Source organism: Cnephaeus nilssonii (assembly GCF_951640355.1).
Source record: "Cnephaeus nilssonii genome assembly, chromosome: 20".
NCBI lineage: Eukaryota > Metazoa > Chordata > Mammalia > Chiroptera > Vespertilionidae > Cnephaeus > Cnephaeus nilssonii.
This window is the reverse complement of record NC_137091.1, coordinates 46,199,641-46,220,177: the sequence shown is the minus strand read 5'-3', so window position 1 is coordinate 46,220,177 and position 20,537 is coordinate 46,199,641. Positions and strand designations below refer to the sequence as shown.

The 20,537-nt window shown below is 49.3% G+C and overlaps 1 protein-coding gene across 1 annotated transcript; it reads left to right on the top strand.

Annotated features, from left to right (window-relative positions):
- Positions 1–1,379: 1,379 nt before the first annotated feature.
- On the top strand, positions 1,380–19,397 carry LOC307116138 (sialic acid-binding Ig-like lectin 5). Its single transcript, XM_079799814.1, has 16 exons — positions 1,380–1,441; positions 1,522–1,902; positions 2,130–2,399; positions 2,634–2,681; positions 2,925–3,179; positions 3,265–3,549; positions 4,008–4,143; positions 14,266–14,378; positions 14,456–14,881; positions 15,109–15,378; positions 15,624–15,671; positions 15,930–16,184; positions 16,270–16,554; positions 16,766–16,865; positions 18,225–18,306; positions 18,824–19,397. Exons 1-16 carry the CDS (start codon positions 1,399–1,401, stop codon positions 19,016–19,018), a joined length of 3,192 nt encoding a protein of 1,063 aa, XP_079655940.1. The 5' UTR covers positions 1,380–1,398; the 3' UTR covers positions 19,019–19,397.
- The last annotated feature ends 1,140 nt before the right edge of the window (positions 19,398–20,537 follow it).

Genomic DNA, 20,537 nt, shown 5'->3' with positions numbered 1-20,537 from the left:
AGAATATAATATTTGTACTAGAGGCTCGGCTCATGAAATTCATACATGGGTAGGGTCCCTAGGCCTGGATAGTGATTGATCAGGGCCAATTGGGGCCATCTGGCTGCCGGCCAGGGCCTCCCTTTGTTCACCACCACCCCCTGATGGTCAGCACACATCATAGTGAGTGATTGAATCCCAGTCTCCCGGTCGAACTCCCGAGGGGACACTTTGTATATTAGCCCTTTATATAGAGAGATAATATAGAGAATAGAGAGAGACTTCAGTGTTCCCTTCAGCATGGATGATTGACATTTCTATTCTGTACAATTAAAGAAACGTTTCTTTCAATCACACAATTTGTTACTGGGAATGTCTGAAGTTTCACATCGCTGTCATATTTGGGAAAACATTGATCAAGTTTCTTTCTTTCATAAAAGGACAGTAGGATTGCAGGTTATGTCCACACATCACTGGAGCCCCTGCTGGGCTTTGAAAAGGGACTGAGCATGTGAGGGGCCTGAAGTTGGCGAATTTACTGCTGTGATGAGGCTCTGCCTCTGGGTCCCTCCAAATGGGGTGAGATTTCCCTTCACACATCGCCTTCTTTTTACAGAGAGGAAGGTAGAGGGAGAGAGAGTTAGAAACATCGATGAGAGAGAAACATTGATCAGCTGCCTCCTGCACACCCCCTACTGGGGAGGTGCCTGCAACCAAGGTACATGCCCCTGACCGGAATCGAACCCAGGACCCTTCAGTCCGCAGGCCGACGCTCTATCCACTGAGCCAAACCGGTTAGGGCCACACATCGCCTTCTGATGGGGCCTGTGTGCTGTCACTGTCCCAGGTCCCTCAGACCCTGAAAGACTCACACGTGTGCTTCCCATGTCCCCACAAAGCTCTCAGAGCAAAGGGCTTGAATGCTCAAGTTTTCCCTGGGGTTCCAAATCCCACCTGGAGTTGAGTCTAACTTCCTTTTTCTCTTGCCAGCACTTGAGTTGTCTAAAGAAAATTTAAAGTTATCCTTTCCCCAACCCATCAGTGGTTTTAGCTCAAGGGTGGGTCTCCCCAAGTCCAGCTCTGACCCCAGTGGCCTCTGGGTGACCTCCCTGTCCACTTACACATCATCTGTAAAGTGGTTACTTTCAGATTCACATCTGGACAGGCCTCTCAACCTCTGGGGGCCTCAGAATATCCATCTGCAGGGTTGGGTGGAAGGGGGGAGGAGGACAGGATGACTTCTCAGCCACCTCACCCCCCACGTCCTGTGGAGGCCAAGTTCCCCTTCCAGCCTGGCCACAGTCTCTCCCCCAGGACTTCCTGTTGGGGTGTCCTAGGCCCCGCCCCAGAGCAGGGCACTTCCCTCCCTGACACAGGGACCTGGACCCGCTCTGCCCCTCTGCCCGGCCAGAGGCAGACATGGTGCCCCTGCTGCTGCTGCTGCTGCCCCTGCTGTGGGGGGGTGAGTGGGCTGAGGGAGGGGGCCTGGGCAGGTGGAGGATCAGCAGGAGCGGCCGCTGAGCTTCTGTCCCCTGTTCCCAGGGTCCCTGCAGCAGCAGCCAGGCTTTGAGCTCCGAGTGCAGGAATCGGTGACTGTGCATGAGGGTCTGTGTGTCCACGTGCTCTGCTCCTTCTCCTACCCGTGGAGTTCGTGGTCTCCTTATGGCAATCTCTACATCTACTGGTACCGGGACGGGGACAACCTAGACTATGATGCTCCTGTGGCCTCGAGCAAGCCATATGGACCAGTGAAGGAAGAGACGAGAAACCGATTCCTCTTCACAAACAGCAGGACCAACGACTGTTCCCTGCGCATCACAGACGCCAGGATGAGTGACACAGGACGCTACTTCTTCCGAGTGGAGAGAGGAGCCTCTGTGGAACATAATTTCCGAGAGAAGATGCTGAATTTGGAGGTGACAGGTAAGGCAGGGGCCCAGGAGAGGACCCAGGGACATGGGACCCCGTCTTAGATCAGGAACAGGACACTGGACACTCCCTGATCCAGGCCTTGGGCCTTGGGTGATTGGAGGATCACAGGGCCTGGGGAGCTCAGGGGCCCTGAGGCATGAGTCCCACTCAGGATCACACTTTGGGTCCCTACCCGCTGAGGACCAGGCACCTCCCTCTCTCCTCTTCCTCCCTGACAGACAAACCCCACATCCAGATTCCGGAGCCGCTGGAGTCCGGCCGCCGCACACAGCTGACCTGCAGCCTTCCGGGGGACTGCAAAGGGGGAGAACGTTTCACCTTCTCCTGGGCGGGAGCCGCTGTGGACTCACTGAACCCCCAGCCTCACCCCTCCTCAGTGCTCACCTTCACCCCGAGGCCCCGGGACCATGGCACCACCCTCACCTGTCAGGTGAAACGGGAAAGGGCTCCATTGACCACACAGAGAACCATCCGGCTCAATGTCTCCTGTGAGTGTTGGAGGGATGGCTGGGTCCCTAGAGATAGTGGGACTGGTGTGCGTGCATGTGTGTGTGTGTGTGTGTGTGTACAGGAGGCTGAGCTAACCTGAGAACTTGTGCATGGATCTGTGTGTAGTTGGGGAGTGGGCCAGGAAGAGAGAATCCTACTTTATTTGTCCCCCCGCCCCAACTTGTGATTGGGGTGACTTCCATCTGAAGTGGGGCCCTGTCTTTCTATCCCAGATGCTCCTCAGAACCTCACCATAGACGTCTCCTTCAGAAATGCCACAGGTGGGAAAGAACCCTCCTCTCTGGGCTGGGACCTGCTCCGGGGGCCCTGGTGGGGCAGAGGGGGGAGCAGGAGTTTGAATGGGATCAGACACGGGAAGGGCAAGGATCAAAGTCATCACCCCAGTCCGACACCTCTGTTTGCCTGACCTGTGTTCGTTCTCTCTCTCTCTCTCTCTCTCTCTCTCTCTCTCTCTCTCTCTCTCCACCTCCCACCCTCCCTCTCCCCCACTTCTTTCTCCAAAGCCCTCAAGATTCTGCAGACCACATCCCTTCCCATCCTGGAGGGACAGGCCCTGAGGCTGCTCTGTGTGGCTGACAGCAACCCCCCTGCTGAGCTGAGCTGGTTCCGGGGGTCCCCAGGCCTGAACGCCACCCCCATCGCCAGCACCGCGATCCTGGAGCTGCCTCGCGTGGGGCCTGCACAGGAAGGGGAGTTCACCTGCCAAGCTCGGCACCCGCTGGGCCCCCAAAATGTCTCTCTCAGCCTCTCCGTGGTCTGTGAGTGGGGAGACCCCAGGGAGCAGGACAGCTGGGTTCTGGGGAGATTAGAGGCACCGCTGACCCTGCTCCTCGCTCCCCACAGACCCCCCGCAGTTGCTGGGACCCTCCTGCTCCTGGGAGGACCAGGGTCTGCACTGCAGCTGCTCCTCCAGGGCCCAGCCGGCCCCCTCCCTGCGCTGGCGGCTGGGGGCGGGGCTGCTGGAGGGGAACCATGGCAACGCCTCCCACGCGGTCACCTCCAGCTCAGCCGGGCCCTGGACCAACAGCTCCCTGAGCCTCCCCGCGGGGCTCAGCCCTGACCTCAGACTCAGCTGCGAGGCCCGGAATGTGCACGGGGCCCAGAGCGCCTCTGTCCTGCTGCTGCCAGGTCAGGGCCTGCTGGGGGCAGAGGCCACGGAGAAGGGAGTGGGTCAGAGAGAGGGTGGAGCTGGGGAGGGGTCTGCGTGGTCACAGGGGTGATTGCTAGGAGAGGGCCTGCATCTCCTGCCTGAACAGAACCCACATCGGGTTCTGCAAGGAGGTGGGAAGAGGAGAGACTGAGTCCTGGGAGTGGGTGGTGTCACCTGAGCTGGTGCTGGAGGAACAAGCCCTGAGCCCCTGCCAGCCCTCAGCACCAGGGCTCCTGGAGCTGCCCCAGGTGGGGCTAGAGGAGGAGGGAGTTCACCTGCCGGGCTCAGCACCCCCAGGGCTCCCAGCACGTCTCCTTCAGCCTCTCTGTGCAGAGTGAGTTGCAGGACAGGTGTGGGGCCGGCCGCCTGGTCAGGTGTTGGGCTGGGGGTGGACGGAGACCTGGACAACAGGTCACCCGCCTCCCGTCGTCCTCAGGCAGCCCGCACTCCTGCAGATGTGTGACTGAGGAGCAGCAGGGCTCCTGGCCCCTGGTGCTCACCCTGATCAGAGGGGCCCTCATGGGGGCTGGCTTCCTCCTCACCTACGTCCTCACCTGGCTCTACTACACCAGGTGAGCAGGCCTGTCTCTCCGGGAAGTTCAGGGATTGGCCCTGAGGCCCAGGTGGGGCCGAGCTGTCCGGCTCTGCCTGGAGTTAGAGCCAAAGTGGCCGAGTCTCTGAGCTGAGACCTGTGTTGGCCCCGCAGGTGTGGAGGCCCCCAGAACACCAGGCAGAGCTCCTGATGGATCCTCCCTTCGTCTCAAGATGGGACTGAGGTGTGGACACCAGGCTAGAGGGACCGTCCTGGGACGTCAATGTCACCTTCTCCCTGAAACTCTTGATTCACCTGTCTCACATGGACCCCTGGGGTTTCAGTTTGTGGAAGTGACTGAGTGAGGACAAGGGGAGCCAATACCATGGAGAGAAGACTTTTATTCCTGTTACCTCCTGAGAAGAGGGGCCGGCTATGCCCGGGGAAGGCCCAGATTTCCTCAGGAAGCAGATGCAGGTACAGGGCAGCCTAGCGAAAGCCTTTATTGGGGTTTCCATGGGAAACGCAAGGCAGGGCAGGTGAGCAGTTTAGGATCAGCTGGTGTGTGTCAGTCTGGGGGAGTTGGACCTGTGGGCGTGGTCTCTATTTGTCTGGTCCCAGGTCCTGGGTGATTTGGGGCAGGTGGGGTCCTGGCAATATGGGCTCAGGATGGTTGGTTTGCATGTGAAAGGCTGTTCCTGGCAGAATTCTCTGCTGTCTCTGAGAATGGGAGGGCCCTGGGAGGCCCTGTGTCTCCTTGGCCTCCTAGCTGTTTAATGGCTCAAAACATCATAAGATACAGAAATAAACAAGTAACACACACCCAGTGACTGACCCCTTGTTTCTGCCTGTTCTCTCTCTCTCTCTCTCTCTCTCTCTCTCTCTCTCTCTCTCTCTCTCTCTCTCTCTCTCTTTCTCTCCTGCCCACTCATCCCCCAAACCCCTGCTCCTCTCTCTCCATCCTCAGGCCCAGAAACGGACTGAACTTGGCACCTTAACCTTCCTTTGCCCAGAAGTTAGCTGGTTAACACCTGAGTTTCTGGTCTCTCAAACTGCCCCATCAATGTAGACATCGATACACAGCATAGTTAGCAACACAGTTCTTCTTTCCCTATTCGTAGATGCCTACCTTGTAATTATTGTTATAAAACATCCCAACATTTAATCATAAATGAAAACATTTATGTGATATTACATAAAAATTGATTTTACTATTTAGTGTCTTTGGGAGTTTCTTGAGTCAAACTATATCTGGATCTCCTCTTTTTGTTGTTGCTGTTGTTAACCTGTTAAAAGTAAGGGAGTTTGTTTATTTCTTGTAATTATTCTTCAATTGGTATTTATATTTTTGAAAGTATTTTTATTGATTTCAGAGAGGAAGGGAGAGGGAGAGATAGAAACATCAATGATGAGAGAAAATCATTGATCAGCTGTCTCCTAAACATCTCTTACTGGGGATCAAGCCCATAACCTGGGCTTGTAGCTTGACCAGGAATCAAACCCTGACTTCCTGTTTCCTAGATCAATGCTCAACCCCTGAGCCACACTGGCCAGGCTATATCTATTCATGAGTACTAAAAAACTTCAATATTTAAGACACATCCACCAATACTCTCACCATTTTGTATTGCTGTGTTCATATATATTACATCTATAAATTTGATAAACTTTAGAGAACGTTAGTAATTTCTTGGATGTGAACAACTATTTTCTCTCCAGATTTATTGAGAATATTTTGACATAGAATGCATGCAAGTTTAAGGTATGTAGTGGTGCATATTTGATATACCTGTATGATGAAGTGATTACCACAACAAGGTTCATTAACTCTTCTAAGCTCTCATATAATTACTACTGTTATGATTATAACATTAATGACATACTCTCTTAACAACTTTCAGGTATATAACAAAATACTGTTAATTATAGTCATCATACTGTCCAGTACATCCCCAGGAATTATTCATCTTGTAGCTGAAAGTTATCCTTGACCAATATCTCCCAGTTTCCTCACCCCCAACCCCTGCATCACCGTTCTACTCTCTTTCTGTGAGTTCAGCTTCTACATATCCCACTGTGAGAACATACTGCAGGTAAACAATGACTATTTTGAAAAATAACACTCACAGCTATGTTTCGTTCATGCAGTTCGAGGTCTCCATCACAAAATCACTTTCCTCTATACAGAAATCAACTCAAAAATTTGTTAAAGACCTAAGACTAATACTCAAAACTTTAAAACTCTTAGAGAAAAACACGGGGGGAGAGTCCATGACATTGGATTTTGCAATGATTTCCTTGATATTTACATCAAAAGCACAGACAAGGAAAGCACACATAGACAAGTAGGTCTGTACAAATGTAAAAACCTGAACACAGAAGGACATTATCACCAGACTCCAGAGGCCACCTACAGAATGAGAGAGAAAATGTATCTGATGAGGGGTTAATATTCAGAATATATTACAAACTCATATGAGGCAACATAAGAAACCCAAATAACACAACTGAAGAATTGGGCAAAAAACTCGAGTCGATACTTCTCCAAAGATGATATACTAATAGCCAACAGCCTTATGAAAAGATATTCAACATCAGTAATCCTAAAGAACTACAAATCAAAACCCTTGCTGGGTAGCTCAGTTGGTTAGAGTGTCTTCCAGTTTGCTGGTTTGATCCTTTTCAGGGCACATACTGTACAACAATCAACCAATGAATGTATATGTCAAAACTTTAATGAGATATCACCTCACACCCTTTAGGTTGGCTACTATAAAGTAAGACCAGCAGCTCAGCTGGTGGCTCAATGTTTAAGCATGGACCTATGGACCAGAAGATCATGCTTGGATTCTCAGTCAGGGCACAGGCCCAGGTAGCAGGATCGATCCCAGTAGGGGGTGTAAGGAAGAAAGCCAAATGATTCTCTCTCATCATTGATGTTTCTCTCTCTCTCTACCTCTCCCTTCTCCTCTGAAATCAATAAAAATATATATTTTTTAGAAACTAGCAGGAAATAATAACAAGTGCTGGTGAGGATGTGCAATAATTGAAATTGTTTTGCACATTTGGTGGGATTGTAAAAGGATGCACCAGCTATAGAAAACAATACAGCAGTTCCTCAAAAAAATAAAAAAAATAAAAATAGAACCACCATGATGTGCAACAACTACTCTTGAGGTTATATATGCAAAATAACTGAAAGCAGGCCCTCAAAAAATATTTGCATACCCATACTTATAGTAGCATTACTGAATACACAATAATCAAGGGGATTCAGCAACCCAAATGTCCATTGAAGGATAAATGCATTTAAAAAAGTTATATGTCTTAGACTGTTCTGGATGTTTTCACAAAAGACCATAGACTGGTGGTTTATAAATAGCAGGAATTTATTGCTCAAAGACCTGGAGACTGGAAGTCCAAGATCAGGGTGCTAGCATGGCTGGGTTCTGGCCAGTACCCTCTTCCACAATACAGGAGACCTACGTTTAGTTTGAACATCACATGGTGGGAGGGGAGAGGGAGCTCACTCAGGCCCCACCTGCTAATATCATCCCCTTGGGTATAGGGAGCGGCCATAGGGTTAAGTCTCGGAATGACCGGTGGCAGAGCCACAAACAAGTCCCAGCTTGGAGGGCAGAGCCCTCTTAGCATATTTAAGCTTGACCTTATAGCCCTCACGAGCTCCTTCCTAGGAAGCTAATGGACTGTGGGAGGTGCAGCAGGTGCTGCCCAAACAAGTGAAACTCACAAGAACATTGTAAACATGTTGACCACTCCCCTTGTTTTGATCGGACTATAAAATAAAGCCTTGGCTTGCAGGCTGGATCTTTCTGTGTCCTCATCCAGGTACGGGAGATCCCCCGAGCCCCAGCTGTATTCTCTTGTCTGTCTTCTTTAATCCTTCACCGCCCCTTTTCAGGTTTACCCTTGGCCGTGCTGGCAGGGCACACTTGGGGGTTAAGATTTTAAAATTTTTATTTCAGGAGGGACTTCAACATTCAGTCTATAGCATCCCACCATTGACCCCACAGTTCAATCTATTGCACATACAATTATTGTATTAGTCATTCCTTAAAGGAAAGGAAACCCTGTCAGGTGCTGTGCCGTCGGTGAACCTTGAGAGCACTGTACTTAGTGAAATAAGCTGGTCACAAAAATACAGCTACTGGATGACTCCATTTCTGTGAGGTATCTAAAGCAGTCAAATTCTTAGGAACAGCAAGTAGAATGGTGGGTACCAGAGATTGCGGGGAGGGACAGATGAAGAGTCAATGTTAAATGGCTACAGTGTTTCAGTTTTGAGGATGAAAATGTCCTGGAGAATGTTTGCACAATAATGTCAATATTATTAACACTACTGAACTGTAAACTTTAGAATAGTTAAGATGGAAAATTAAAAAAAATCTTTATTGATTTCATAGAGTAATTGAGAGTGAAAGAGAGACAGAAACATCAATGATGAGAGAGAATCATTGATTGGTTACCTCCTGCACATCCCCCAATGGGGATCAAGCCTGCAACTCAGGCAGGTGCCCTTGACTGGAATCGAACCCAGGACCCCCCAGTCCACAGGCCAACACTGTATCCACTGAGCCAAACCAGCTAGGGCAAGATATATATATATCTCTCCAATATTATAAACCTAATCAACAAACAAAGAAAAATCCTCACCGTTTTTCTTTTCCTGAAGAACTTACTTTAGTATTGGTAGAGGAAAAGTCTCCTGGAATCAAGTGTGTTTGCTTATTTTATACTGAAATGTGATTTAATTTATTTAAATCATCACCTGAGAGTTTCAGTAAACATGGTGTCATAGGTAAACACGGCACTCGCCTCCTCCCACAACAACATAGAAATTACAACTAAAATACAGAACAATCCTCATTCAGAACCACCTGAAATCCAACTGAAAGGAATTCCTACAACTAGGGAATTCAAGAAGATGCACATTGAGACGGGTAGGAGGGGAAGAGATGCAGGGCAGACTCTCAGGACCAGCTGGTCTCACACCCACATGTGCTGGTTTAAAATCAGGAGGGATATCTTAACTGTGGAGGTTTCCCTAAGGAGCAAGGGTTTCAAGTCCCCACAAACTTCTGGTTCAAAAAAACCCATCGGGATTGTGGCTGAGTAACACAGAGGCTCCTGGAGCCCCAGGCAGCTCCTCTTAAAGGGCCTGAGCATGGTCTTACTCAGACTCACTCCCTCTGAGCCCAGCACTTCGGCCGCAGCTTAAAAGAAACTTGGGACATTTAGGGAGGAACCTACTTACCTGGAATCTAGGAGAGAGCTAGAGGGGCAGATTTCTCCCAGACAGAATTGCTGATAGAGGCCATTGTTCCATTGCTGAGCCAAGAGAGAGAGAGAGAGAGAGAGAGAGAGAGAGAGAGAGAGAGAGAGAGATGAGAGAGAAACATCAATCGGTTGCCTCCTACATGCCCTTACAGTGGATGGGACCTGGAACCTAGGTATGTGCCGTGACTGGGAATTTAACCTACAACTTTCTGGTGTAAAGCATGACACTCCAGCCAACTGAGCCACCTGGCCAGGCTCCACAGTTTTTAACTGATACTCTTTGATTACCTCTTTATAGGAGATTAATTCTGTCACATAGTAATAAATATTAATATTATATTAAGTATTAATGACTAGAATATTATATTTATACTAGAAACCTGGTGCACAAAATTTGTGCACATGAAGGGTCTCTAGGCCTGACTGGTGATCAGGGCCAATTAGGGCCTTCCAGCTGCCAGTTGAGGCCTTCCTGCGTTCCACACCGCCCTCTGGTGGTCAGCACATGTCATAACAAGTGATGGAACTCCCAGTCTCCTGGAGGAACTCCTGAGGGGATACTTTGCTTATTAGCCATATATATATATATATATATATATATATATATATATATATATATATATATATATACACACACACACACACACACACACACACACACACACACACACTGAGTGGCCAGATTATTATGACTACCTGATGTTTGTAGGCAAATTAGCCGTACACTGCATTGTATGGGATATGGAAGCCAAAGGCCTGTTCGAAAACCTTTGCTGTCTGCAGTTACCAAGAAAAATCGTCTCCAATTTGCACAGGAACACAAGGATTGGACAGTGGAGCATTGGAAAAAAAAGTCATGTGGTCCGATGTATCACTTTTCCAGTTGCATCATGCAGATGGCGGAGTGAGAATTTCGTGGAAACAGCATGAAAGCATGCACCCCACGTACATGAGTACAACCCTTCAAGCTGGTGGAGGCAGTGTTAGGTTTGGGGCATGTTTTCCTGGCATGATTTGGGCCCTTTAATTTATGTGGAGCAACGTCTGAATAGCACAACATACCTAAGTATCGTTGCTGATCAAGTTCATCCTATCATGTTGATGGCGTATCCAATGGAGATGGCTTCTTCCAACAAGACAATGCACCATGCCACGGTGCTCGTATTGTGCAGGAGTTGTTTCAAGAACATGAGGGAGACTTTACCTTGCTTAGGTGGCCCCCACAATCACCAGATCTCAATCCAATCGAGCATTTGTGGGACAAAGTTAAAAGAGCCATCAGGCAGCTGGTTCTACAACCATCAAATTTCACAGACCTGGACATGCTATTCATCAGGCATGGTGTCAGATTCCTCGCATCACCTTTCAACATCTCGTGGAGTCAATGCCAAGAGAATCACAGCAGTATTGAAGGCAAAAGGTGGCCCAAAGAAGTGCTGATGAGGTGGTCATAATAATCAGGCCACTCAGTATATATTGTTGTCATACACATTAACATGCATAGTGTCTACTTATTTGTATCTTTAATGTCCTCCTAAACAGATTTATAATTTCCTTCATTGAGAAAGGGCATTTTATATTTTTAAGTACATCTCTCTTAGCAATATACTCTCTTAGCAATTTTCAAATACACAACACAGTACTATTAATGGCATTATTATAGTTAATAGTATTAATACCCACTATTATTATTATTTTAAAACATAATTTTATTTATTTCAAAGAGGAAGTGAGAGGGAGAGATAGAAACATCAGTGATGAGAATCATTGATCTCTGCCTCCTGCAAGCCCCCTACTGGGAATCGAGCCTACAACCTGGGCATGTGCCCTGACCGGGAATCAAACTATGACCTCCTAGTTCATAGGTTGATGCTTAACCAATAAGCCACACCAGCGGGGCAGTACCCACTATTATTAAGTACAGTCACCATGCTGTGCATCACATCTTCATGATTTAATCATTTTATAAGTGGAAGCTTGTACCATTGACCACGCTCATTCAGTTTGCCCACCCCACAGGCTCTGCCTCTGGTAACCATCAATCAGTTCACTGTATCTCTGAGTTTGATTTTTTCAATGTTTCTACATATAAGTGAGGTCATACTGTACTTGTCTTTCTCTTTCTGATTTACTTCACTTAGTACAATGCCCTCATGGCCCATCCTTGTTGACCCAAATGGCATGAACTCCTTCGTTTTATAGCACAAAACCATTCCACTGTATACATAGCACACTTTCTTTGTCCATTCACTGATTGATGGGCACTTAGGCTGCTTCCACATATTGTAGATGCTGCTGCAATGAACACAGGGATGCATGTGTCTTTTCAAGTTAGTGTTTTTATTTCCTCTAAGTGAATACCCAGAAGTGGTGTTGCTGGGTCATGTGTCAGCTTTCTGTATAATTTTTGAGGAACTGCCTTACTGATTTACATATTGGTTGTTCCAATTTACATTCCCAGGAACAGTGCAAGAGGGTTCCCCTTTCTGAACATTCTTACCAACACTTATTATTTCTTGTCTGTTTTATATCCCAGCTTGAGATTTGCTAGACCACTCAGTAATGTGACTTGTGGGGGTACAACCATGGAAATCATGCTTTGCTTTAGTCCTCTGCTTGCATTGGAAAAATCTTCACTGTAATACGTGAGGAGTCCAGATAGGTGGCGGTGTGTGTGTGTGTGTGTGTGTGTGTGTGTGTGTGCGTGTGTGTAGCTGGTTCCCTCCTTTTCACCTGCACCCGAGGCAGGGGCAGACCCAGGTTTGTGGAGCCTGATATTGATACAGATGTCAAGATCATTGCTTCAAAAGAATACAAAATCTGCTACACATGGATTTTTCTAACACAAGAAAACATATGGCATTAAGTCACAAAGGTGAAAATGTTTAAGCACAAAATATAAGACAAATGAAAAAAGTACAGACTATTTTTTTAGTCATGTGATATATCCATCTGGCACACCAGCATAAGGCATGTTCCCTACAATTTTTTAAAACCCCAATTGAGGATATGTTTGTTGATTTTAGTGAGCGAGGAAGAGGAGATATATATATATATATATATATATATATATATATATATATATATATATATATATAGAGAGAGAGAGAGAGAGAGAGAGAGAGAGAGAGAGATGAGAGAGAGTAACATTAATCAATTGTCTCCTACATGCCCATACAGGGGATGGAACCTGCAACCTTGGTATGTGCTGTGACCGGTTATAGAATCCACAACTTTCTGGTGTAAGGGATGACACTGTATCCAACTGAGCCACCTGGCCAGGCACCACTGTTTTTACCTGGTACTCTTTGATTGCCTCTTCAAAGGAGATTAATTCTGTCACATAGGAATAAATGTTAATATTATATTAAGTATTAATTACTAGAATATTATATTTATACTAGAGGCCCAGTGCACAAAATTCGTGCATGGGCAGGGTCCCTAGGCCTGGCCGGTGATCAGGGCCAATCTGTTGGGCGACTGGTGGGGCATCTGGGGTGCCCCTGCTGGCATCTGCCCTGGCTGGTCTGGCGCCAACTGCTCCCTGGCCCCGCACATCAGCTGCGCCCCTGCCGCTGCTGCTGGTCACCTCCCTCTGCAGGCAACCGGAGGAGCGAACGGGAGACTCCCGCTGGCACCCACCTTGGCTGACCTTGGGCCTTCGGGCTGAGGGCAGCCTGTGCATTCAGTGTCTGCCCCTGGTGGTTAGTGTGCGTTATAGCAACAGTCGTTCCACTGTTTGGTCGATTTGCATATTAGGCTTTTATTATATAGGACTAGAGGTTTGGCACATGAAATACATGCATGGATAGGGTCCCTAGGCCTGGCTGGCAATCAGGGCCAATTGGGGTCTTCCTTTGTTCAATGCCACCCCATGGTGGTCAGCACACGTCATAGCAAGTGATTGAACTACAAGTCTCCTGATTGAACTCCCAAGGGACACTTTGTATATTAGCCTTTTATATGTATAGATAATATAGAGAATGGAGAGAGACTTCAGTGTTCCCTTCAGCATGGATGATTGACATTTCTTTTTCTCCTGTACAATTAAAGAAACGTTTCTTTCAATCACACAATTTGTTACTGGGAATGTCTGAAGTTTCACATCACAGTCACATTTGGGAAAACATTGATCAAGTTTCTTTCTTTCATAAAAGAGCAGTAGGATTGCAGGTTATGTCCACACATCACTGGAGCCCCTGCTGGGCTTCAAAAAGGGAAGGAGTATGTGAGGTTCCTGAAGGTGAAGCTTCCTGAGCTGAAAGGTGTAGAATTTGCTGCTGTGCTGAGGCTCAGCCTCTGGGTCCCTCTGAATGGGGTGAGATCTCCCTTCACACATCGCCTTCTGATGGGGCCTGTGTGCTGTCACTGTCCCAGGTCCCTCAGACCCTGAAAGACCCACACGTGTGCTTCCCATGTTCCCACAAAGCTCTCAGATCAAAAGGCTTGAATGCTCAACTTTTCCCTAGGGTTCCACCCTCAAAGGGAGTTGAGTCTAAATTCCTTTTTCTCTTGCCAGCACTTGAGTTGTCTAAAGAAAATTTAAAGTTATCCTTTTCCAGACCAACAGTGGTTTCAGCTTAAAGGTGGGTCTCCCCCAAGTCTTGCTCTGACCCAATGGCCTCTGGGTGACCTCCCTGTCCACTTACACATCATCTGTAAGGTGATTACTTTCAGATTCACATCTGGACAGGCCTCTCAACCTCTGGGGGCCTCAGCATATCCACCAGCATGTTGGGTGGAAGGGGGGAGGAGGACAGGATGACTTCTCAGCCACCACACGCCCCACGTCCTGTGGAGGCCAAGTTCCCCTTCCAGCCTGGCCGCAGTCTCTCCCCCAGGACTTCCTGTTGGGGTGTCCTAGGCCCCGCCCCAGAGCTGGCACTTCCCTCCCTGACACAGGGACCTGGACCCGCTCTGCCTGGCTAGAGGCAGACATGGTGCTCCTACTGCTGCTGCTGCCCCTGCTGTGGGGGGGTGAGTGGGCTGAGGGAGGGGGGCTGGACATGTGGGGGATCAGCAGAAGCAGCCGCTAAGCCTCTGCCCCCCTGCAGGGTCCCTGCAGCAGCAGCCAGGCTACCAGTATGGGCTCCGAGTGCAGGAATCGGTGATGGTGCATGAGGGTCTGTGTGTCCATGTACCCTGCTCCTTCTCCTTCCCGTGGAGGTTGTGGTCTTCCTCTAGCAAACTCTACACCTACTGGTACCAGGATGGAGACAACACAGACAATGATGCTCCTGTGGCCTCGAGCAACCGAGATAAACCAGGGAAGAGAGAGACCCAAGGCCGCTTCCTTCTCGCGGACCCCAGGACCAACAACTGTTCCCTGAGAATCACAGATGCCAGGAGGAGTGACGCAGGACGCTACTTCTTCCGAGTGGAGATAAGAAATCCTGAATATAATTCCAGAGGATATTTCCAAGAGTATAAGTTCCAAGGATATAGTTACCAAGATAAGATGCTGGATTTGCAGGTGACAGGTAAGGCAGGGGCCCAGGAGAGGACCCAGGGGCACAGGACCCCATCTTAGAGCAGGAACAGGATACTGGACACTCCCTGATCCAGGCCTTGGGCCTTGGGTGGTTGGAGGATCACAGGGCCTGGGGTGCTCAGGGGCCCTGAGGTACGAGTCCCACTCAGGATCACACTTTGGGTCCCTACCCGCTGAGGACCAGGCACCTCCCTTTCTTCTCTTCCTCCCTGACAGACAAACCCCACATCCAGATTCCAAAGCCGCTGGAGTCCGGCCGCCGCATACAGCTGGCCTGTAGCCTGCCAGGGTCCTGTGAAAGGGGACAACGTTTCACCTTCTCCTGGGCGGGAGCTGCTGTGGATTCTCTGAGCCCCCAGACCCACCATTCCTCAGTGCTCACCTTCACCCCGAGGCCCCATGACCATGGCACCAACCTCACCTGTCAGGTCAAAGTCCAGCAGCCTCAGCTGACCACCCAGAGAACCATCCAGCTCAATGTCTCCTGTGAGTGTTTGAGGGATGGCTGGGTCCCTAGAGATAGTGGGACTGTGTGTGTGTGTGTGTGTGTGTGTGTGTGTGTGTGTGTGTGTGTAGAGGAGGCTGAGCTATTCTGAGAACACTTGTGCATGGATCTGCATGTAGGTGAGGAGTTGGCCAGAAACAGAAAACCCCACTTTACTGGTTCCCCCTGCCCTCCTTGGGATTGGGGTGACTTCCATCTGAAGTGGGGCCCTGTCTTTCTATCCCAGATGCTCCTCGGAAACTCACCATAGGCGTCTCCTTCAGAAACGACACAGGTAGGAAAGAACCCTCCTCTCTGGGCTGGGACCTGCCGGGGCCCTGGAGGGAAAGAGGGGGGAGCAGGAGTTGGAATGGGATCAGACATGGGAAGGGCAAGGTTGGAACTCATCACCCCAGTCCGACACCTCTGTCTGCCTGATCTTTGTTCTCTCTCTCTCTCTCTCTCTCGCTCTCGCTCTCGCTCTCGCTCTCGCTCTTGCTCTCTCCACCTCCCTCACTCCATTCCTCTCTCTCCCGCACTTCTTTCTCCAAAGCCCTCAAGATTCTGCAGACCACATCCCTTCCCATCCTGGAGGGACAGGCCCTGAGGCTGCTCTGTGTGGCTGACAGCAACCCCCCTGCTGAGCTGAGCTGGTTCCGGGGGTCCCCAGGCCTGAACGCCACCCCCATCTCCAGCACCGCGATCCTGGAGCTGCCTCGCGTGGGGCCTGCACAGGAAGGGGAGTTCACCTGCCAAGCTCGGCACCCACTGGGCTCCCAAAGTGTCTCTCTCAGCCTCTCCGTGGTCTGTGAGTGGGGAGACCCCAGGGGGCAGGACAGCTGGGTTCTGGGGAGATTAGAGCCACCGCTGACCCTTCTCCTCGCTCCCCACAGACCCCCCGCAGCTGCTGGGACCCTCCTGCTCCTGGGAGGACCAGGGTCTGCGCTGCAGCTGCTCCTCCAGGGCCCAGCCGGCCCCCTCCCTGCGCTGGCGGCTGGGGGCAGGGCTGCTGGAGGGGAACCATGGCAACAGCTCCCACGTGGTCACCTCCCGCTCAGCGGGGCCCTGGACCAACAGCTCCCTGAGCCTCCCCGCGGGGCTCAGCCCGGACCTCAGACTCAGCTGCGAGGCCCGGAATGTGCACGGGGCCCAGAGCGCCTCGGTCCTGCTGCTGCCAGGTCAGGGCCTGCTGGGGGCAGAGGCCACGGAGAAGGGAGTGGGTCAGAGAGAGGGTGGAGCTGGGGAGGGGGCTGAGCGGGGACAAGGGTGATTGCTAGGACAGGCCTGCATCTCCTGCCTGAACAGAACCTACAGCGGGTTCTGAGAGGAGGTGGGAAGTGGAGAGACCGAGGCCCACGAGTGGGTGTCTCATGCCCCTCTCCTCTGCAGGGAAGGCGGTGCCCCAGGCGGGAGTGGTTCCTGCGGCTCTTGGAGGTGCTGGTGCCATGGCCCTGCTGTTCCTATGTTTGTGTCTCATCTCCTTTTGCATGTAAGCCTCCGTGGCGGGGAGGTGCAGAGCTGAGTAAATTCAGAGGGGACTTTTTGGGGGTAGGGCCCGAGGAGGTAGCAGCTTTATTGAGATAAAATTCCCATATATTTAAAGTGTACAATTCAATGGCTTTTCGTTCAGTCACACAGCTGTGCACCCATCACCACAGTCAACTTTTAAATGTTTCATTTGCTTGAAATAATAATAATAAAAAAAAAACAAGCAAAAGAAACCCACACCCCCAAACAGTTAGTTTGTTTCCATCCTCTCCCAGCCCTAGGCAGCCACTAACCTGTTTCCTGTCCATTCTGGACATTTCATATAAAAGGAGTCACACAACACATGGTCCTTTGTGACTGACTTCTTTCACTTAGCATGATATTTCCTTTTATTATTATAATAATAACTTTTTTTTGTTAATCCTCATCCAACATTATTTTTCCATTGATTTTTAGAGAGAGTGGAAGGGAGCGAGGGAGGGAGAGAGAGAGATGGACACAGAGAGAGCCGGACAGAGAGAAACATCGATGTCAGAGAGAGACACATTCATAGGTTCCCTCCTTACAAGCCCTGACCAGAGATGGGGATCGAACCTGCAACCGAGGTCCATGTCCTTGACCAAGAATTGAACCTGTGAACTTCAGTGTGCAGGCTGACGCTCTAACCACTGAGCAACTGGCCAGGGCCATGACATTTTCAAGGTTCATGTGACAGCACTGTATTGCTTTTTATTTACAAACTAGAGACCCAGTGCACGAAGATTCGTGCAAGAATGGGCTTTCCTTCCCCTGGCTGCCAGCACTGCCTTTACTCTGGCCCGGAGCCGCCTTTCTGCCTTCCCACGCTGCCCAGAGGCCCAGAGTGGCTGGGGCAGTGCGGGAAGCAGGCATCCTGCCCTTCCCAGCCACTCTGTGCCTGCATATGCAAATTAACCTGCCATCTTCATTGGGTTAATTTGCATACTCACTCCTGATTGGCTGGTGGGTGTCACTAAGGTATGGTCAATTTGCATCTTTCTCTTTTATTAGTGTAGATAATATTCCATGGTATGGGTGGGGCACATTTTAATTGTCTGTTCATTCATTGATGGACATTTGGGTTGTTTCTACTTTTTGGCTACCATGAATTACACTGATGATGGCTCATGCACAAGTCTCTGCATGTGAGAGGGGCCTTGGTGATGCACATTCGGTCTTGGCCAAGCCCCTGGATAATTCAGGGGGATGAGGTCCTCACCTGCATGTCAGGAGTGTCTCCGAGTCTGGCCTCAGAGTTTAGATTCCTCCATTGTCCATCAGGGAGTGGGGGCAGTTGTCCACCTGTGCCTGAGCCATTCTAGCTGCTGACTTCTTCCCTTAGCATGAAAGCCCACAGGAGGCAAGCAGCTAGGAGACCAAAGGTCACGAATGATGAAGACCCGGTCATGGGCACAGTCACCTGGGTGAGTAATGGGGGTGTGTTCTCATCTCTTGTAGGGGGGCTGGGCATGCCCATTAAAAGAGTCCACACTGAGCTCCTCTGTGGTCAGATGGAAAGACAGCTCAGAGTTGACTTCCCCTTCATTTCCCGGAACCCATGGTCAGCCTCCTGCCCCAGTCACACTGACCACTGAGCCCACCTCACCTCTCTGATAGGCCCAGGCCGCCAGAACCATCTCCCCAAAACTATTACTTTCTACCCATTGTGGGCATGTTCCTTCACCTCTCCTCACCTCTGTTTCCCCATCTGTAAATGAGGATAATGAGTGTCATTCATGCTGGGTTTCTGTGAGGATGAAACGTGACTAGTAGGCCTTCATTATAATATTACACAATGTCAAATGCATGCGGGAATAGTTGAGTTCTAAGACGTGTGTGTGGAATAAGAGGAAGAATGAACACTGTTCCATCAGCCCAACTTCCCCTTGGGACCATGTCTGCCTTATTCCTCTCTGACTCCCTTCTCACCCTTTCACTCAGGGTTCCAAGGAAAAGCTAGGGCCAGGCAGGCCTCCAGACCAAGCGCCCCCCGCCAAGGATGCCCCTCCCTCCAGGGAGCAACAAGAGCTCTACTACGCCAACCTCAGCTTTTCTGAGATGAAGACACGGGAGCCTCAGGACCCGGAGGCCACCAGCAGCCCTGAGTACTCAGAGATCAAGCGCGCAGGCAAATGAGGACTCGCTCAGAGCAGTTCAACTGACTTTTCAGGAGCAACCATGGAAAGCAGAAGAAAGCAGATACTATCTTTAAATGTCACTTTATAATTTATACTCAGCAGAGAGAATTCAAAAATGAGGAAGTAATGCAGATGTTTTGGAACAAATAAATGGGGAAATTATTGCCTGTAGAATAAAAATATAGATTTAAATTCCCGACAGTAATCACAGCTAAGCCCAAAGTAGCTGTGGTGGGGTAAATGGATTTTTACATTTCCTAAGATGTACATATTACCTAGGAGGAGAGAGAAGTGTTCATTTACTAAAACTTTGGTAAGTCAATTATGATGTTGTAATTTTTATGGTAGTGACTGTACAGAATTAAATAAGAATGCATAAGTTACAAACTAGAAGTAGCTTTTTTTAAAAAAAAATATATATATGATTTATTTCAGAGAGGAAGGGAGAGGGAGAGAGAGACAGAAACACCAATGATGAGAGAGAATCATGGCACAACCTGTCTTGCCCAGAAATGGTGAAGGGAGGTGTGACTAGGTTTGAGTAAATGATGAAGGGACATTACTGCTGGCAGAAAAGGGGCCGTCCAGGTCCCCAAAGCTCCTCCCTATCCTCACAACAGCCCCGAGGTCACCTCAGAGTAATGGTGTTCTGTCCCATTATACAGCTGAAGAAACTGAGGCTCCACAGAATGTTCTGGTTCACTCTGAAGGCAGTGTCAAATCTGCTTTGCTCACTTTTTAAAGTTGATTTTTAGAGAGAGAGGGAGAGGGAGAGGGAGAGAAAAAGAAACAGACAGAAACATCGATTGGCTGCCTCCTGCATCCACCCTGACTGGGAGTTCCATAATCTAGGTAAGTGCCATGACAGGGAATAGAATCCTTTATGTGTATGGGATGATACTCCAATGAACTGAGCCACCTGGCCAGGGTTGCTCTGTTCACTTTTGAATCTCTAGCATCTAGCACATTGCATAGCTAAGGCAAATGCTCAACTTGATTTATGAACGTATCAAGTAGCTCACCTTCCCCACAAATACTTATTGTGTAGGGTGAATTCCTCTATTTCTAGTGCCAGTAAGAAAATATGCAAACAGCTAACAGTCTTTCCAGCCAGTGGGCAGTAAACACATTTGATCAATATTTCTTCTTGTCATTAGCAGTGTCTGCACATTCTTCCTTCCCAGGCCCCTACTGCTCCATAGGTGCCCCAGTGTCCTCCAAAAACTACCCTCTCTGTAGGCCAAACCGAGATCTTAATTCTTAAATGGTGGCCTAAGTAGATTGGTAGGTCCCCTAAGACATGCAGCAATTCACTGAGGGAAATTCCTCTTTTTGGGACATTTCGGTGGCAAATGCTAAGTGGAATCTTAGCATTTTGCTGGCATCAGCTCAAAAGAGTAAGGCAAGCAGAGGGGTGAGAGGAAAACACAGAGATGAGCCCAGCCCACTCCCACCCCTTCTCCTGACTTTTCCTTCCCAAGAGGAACCCAGCCTTTCCAAAGCCCCTTGGACCTAGG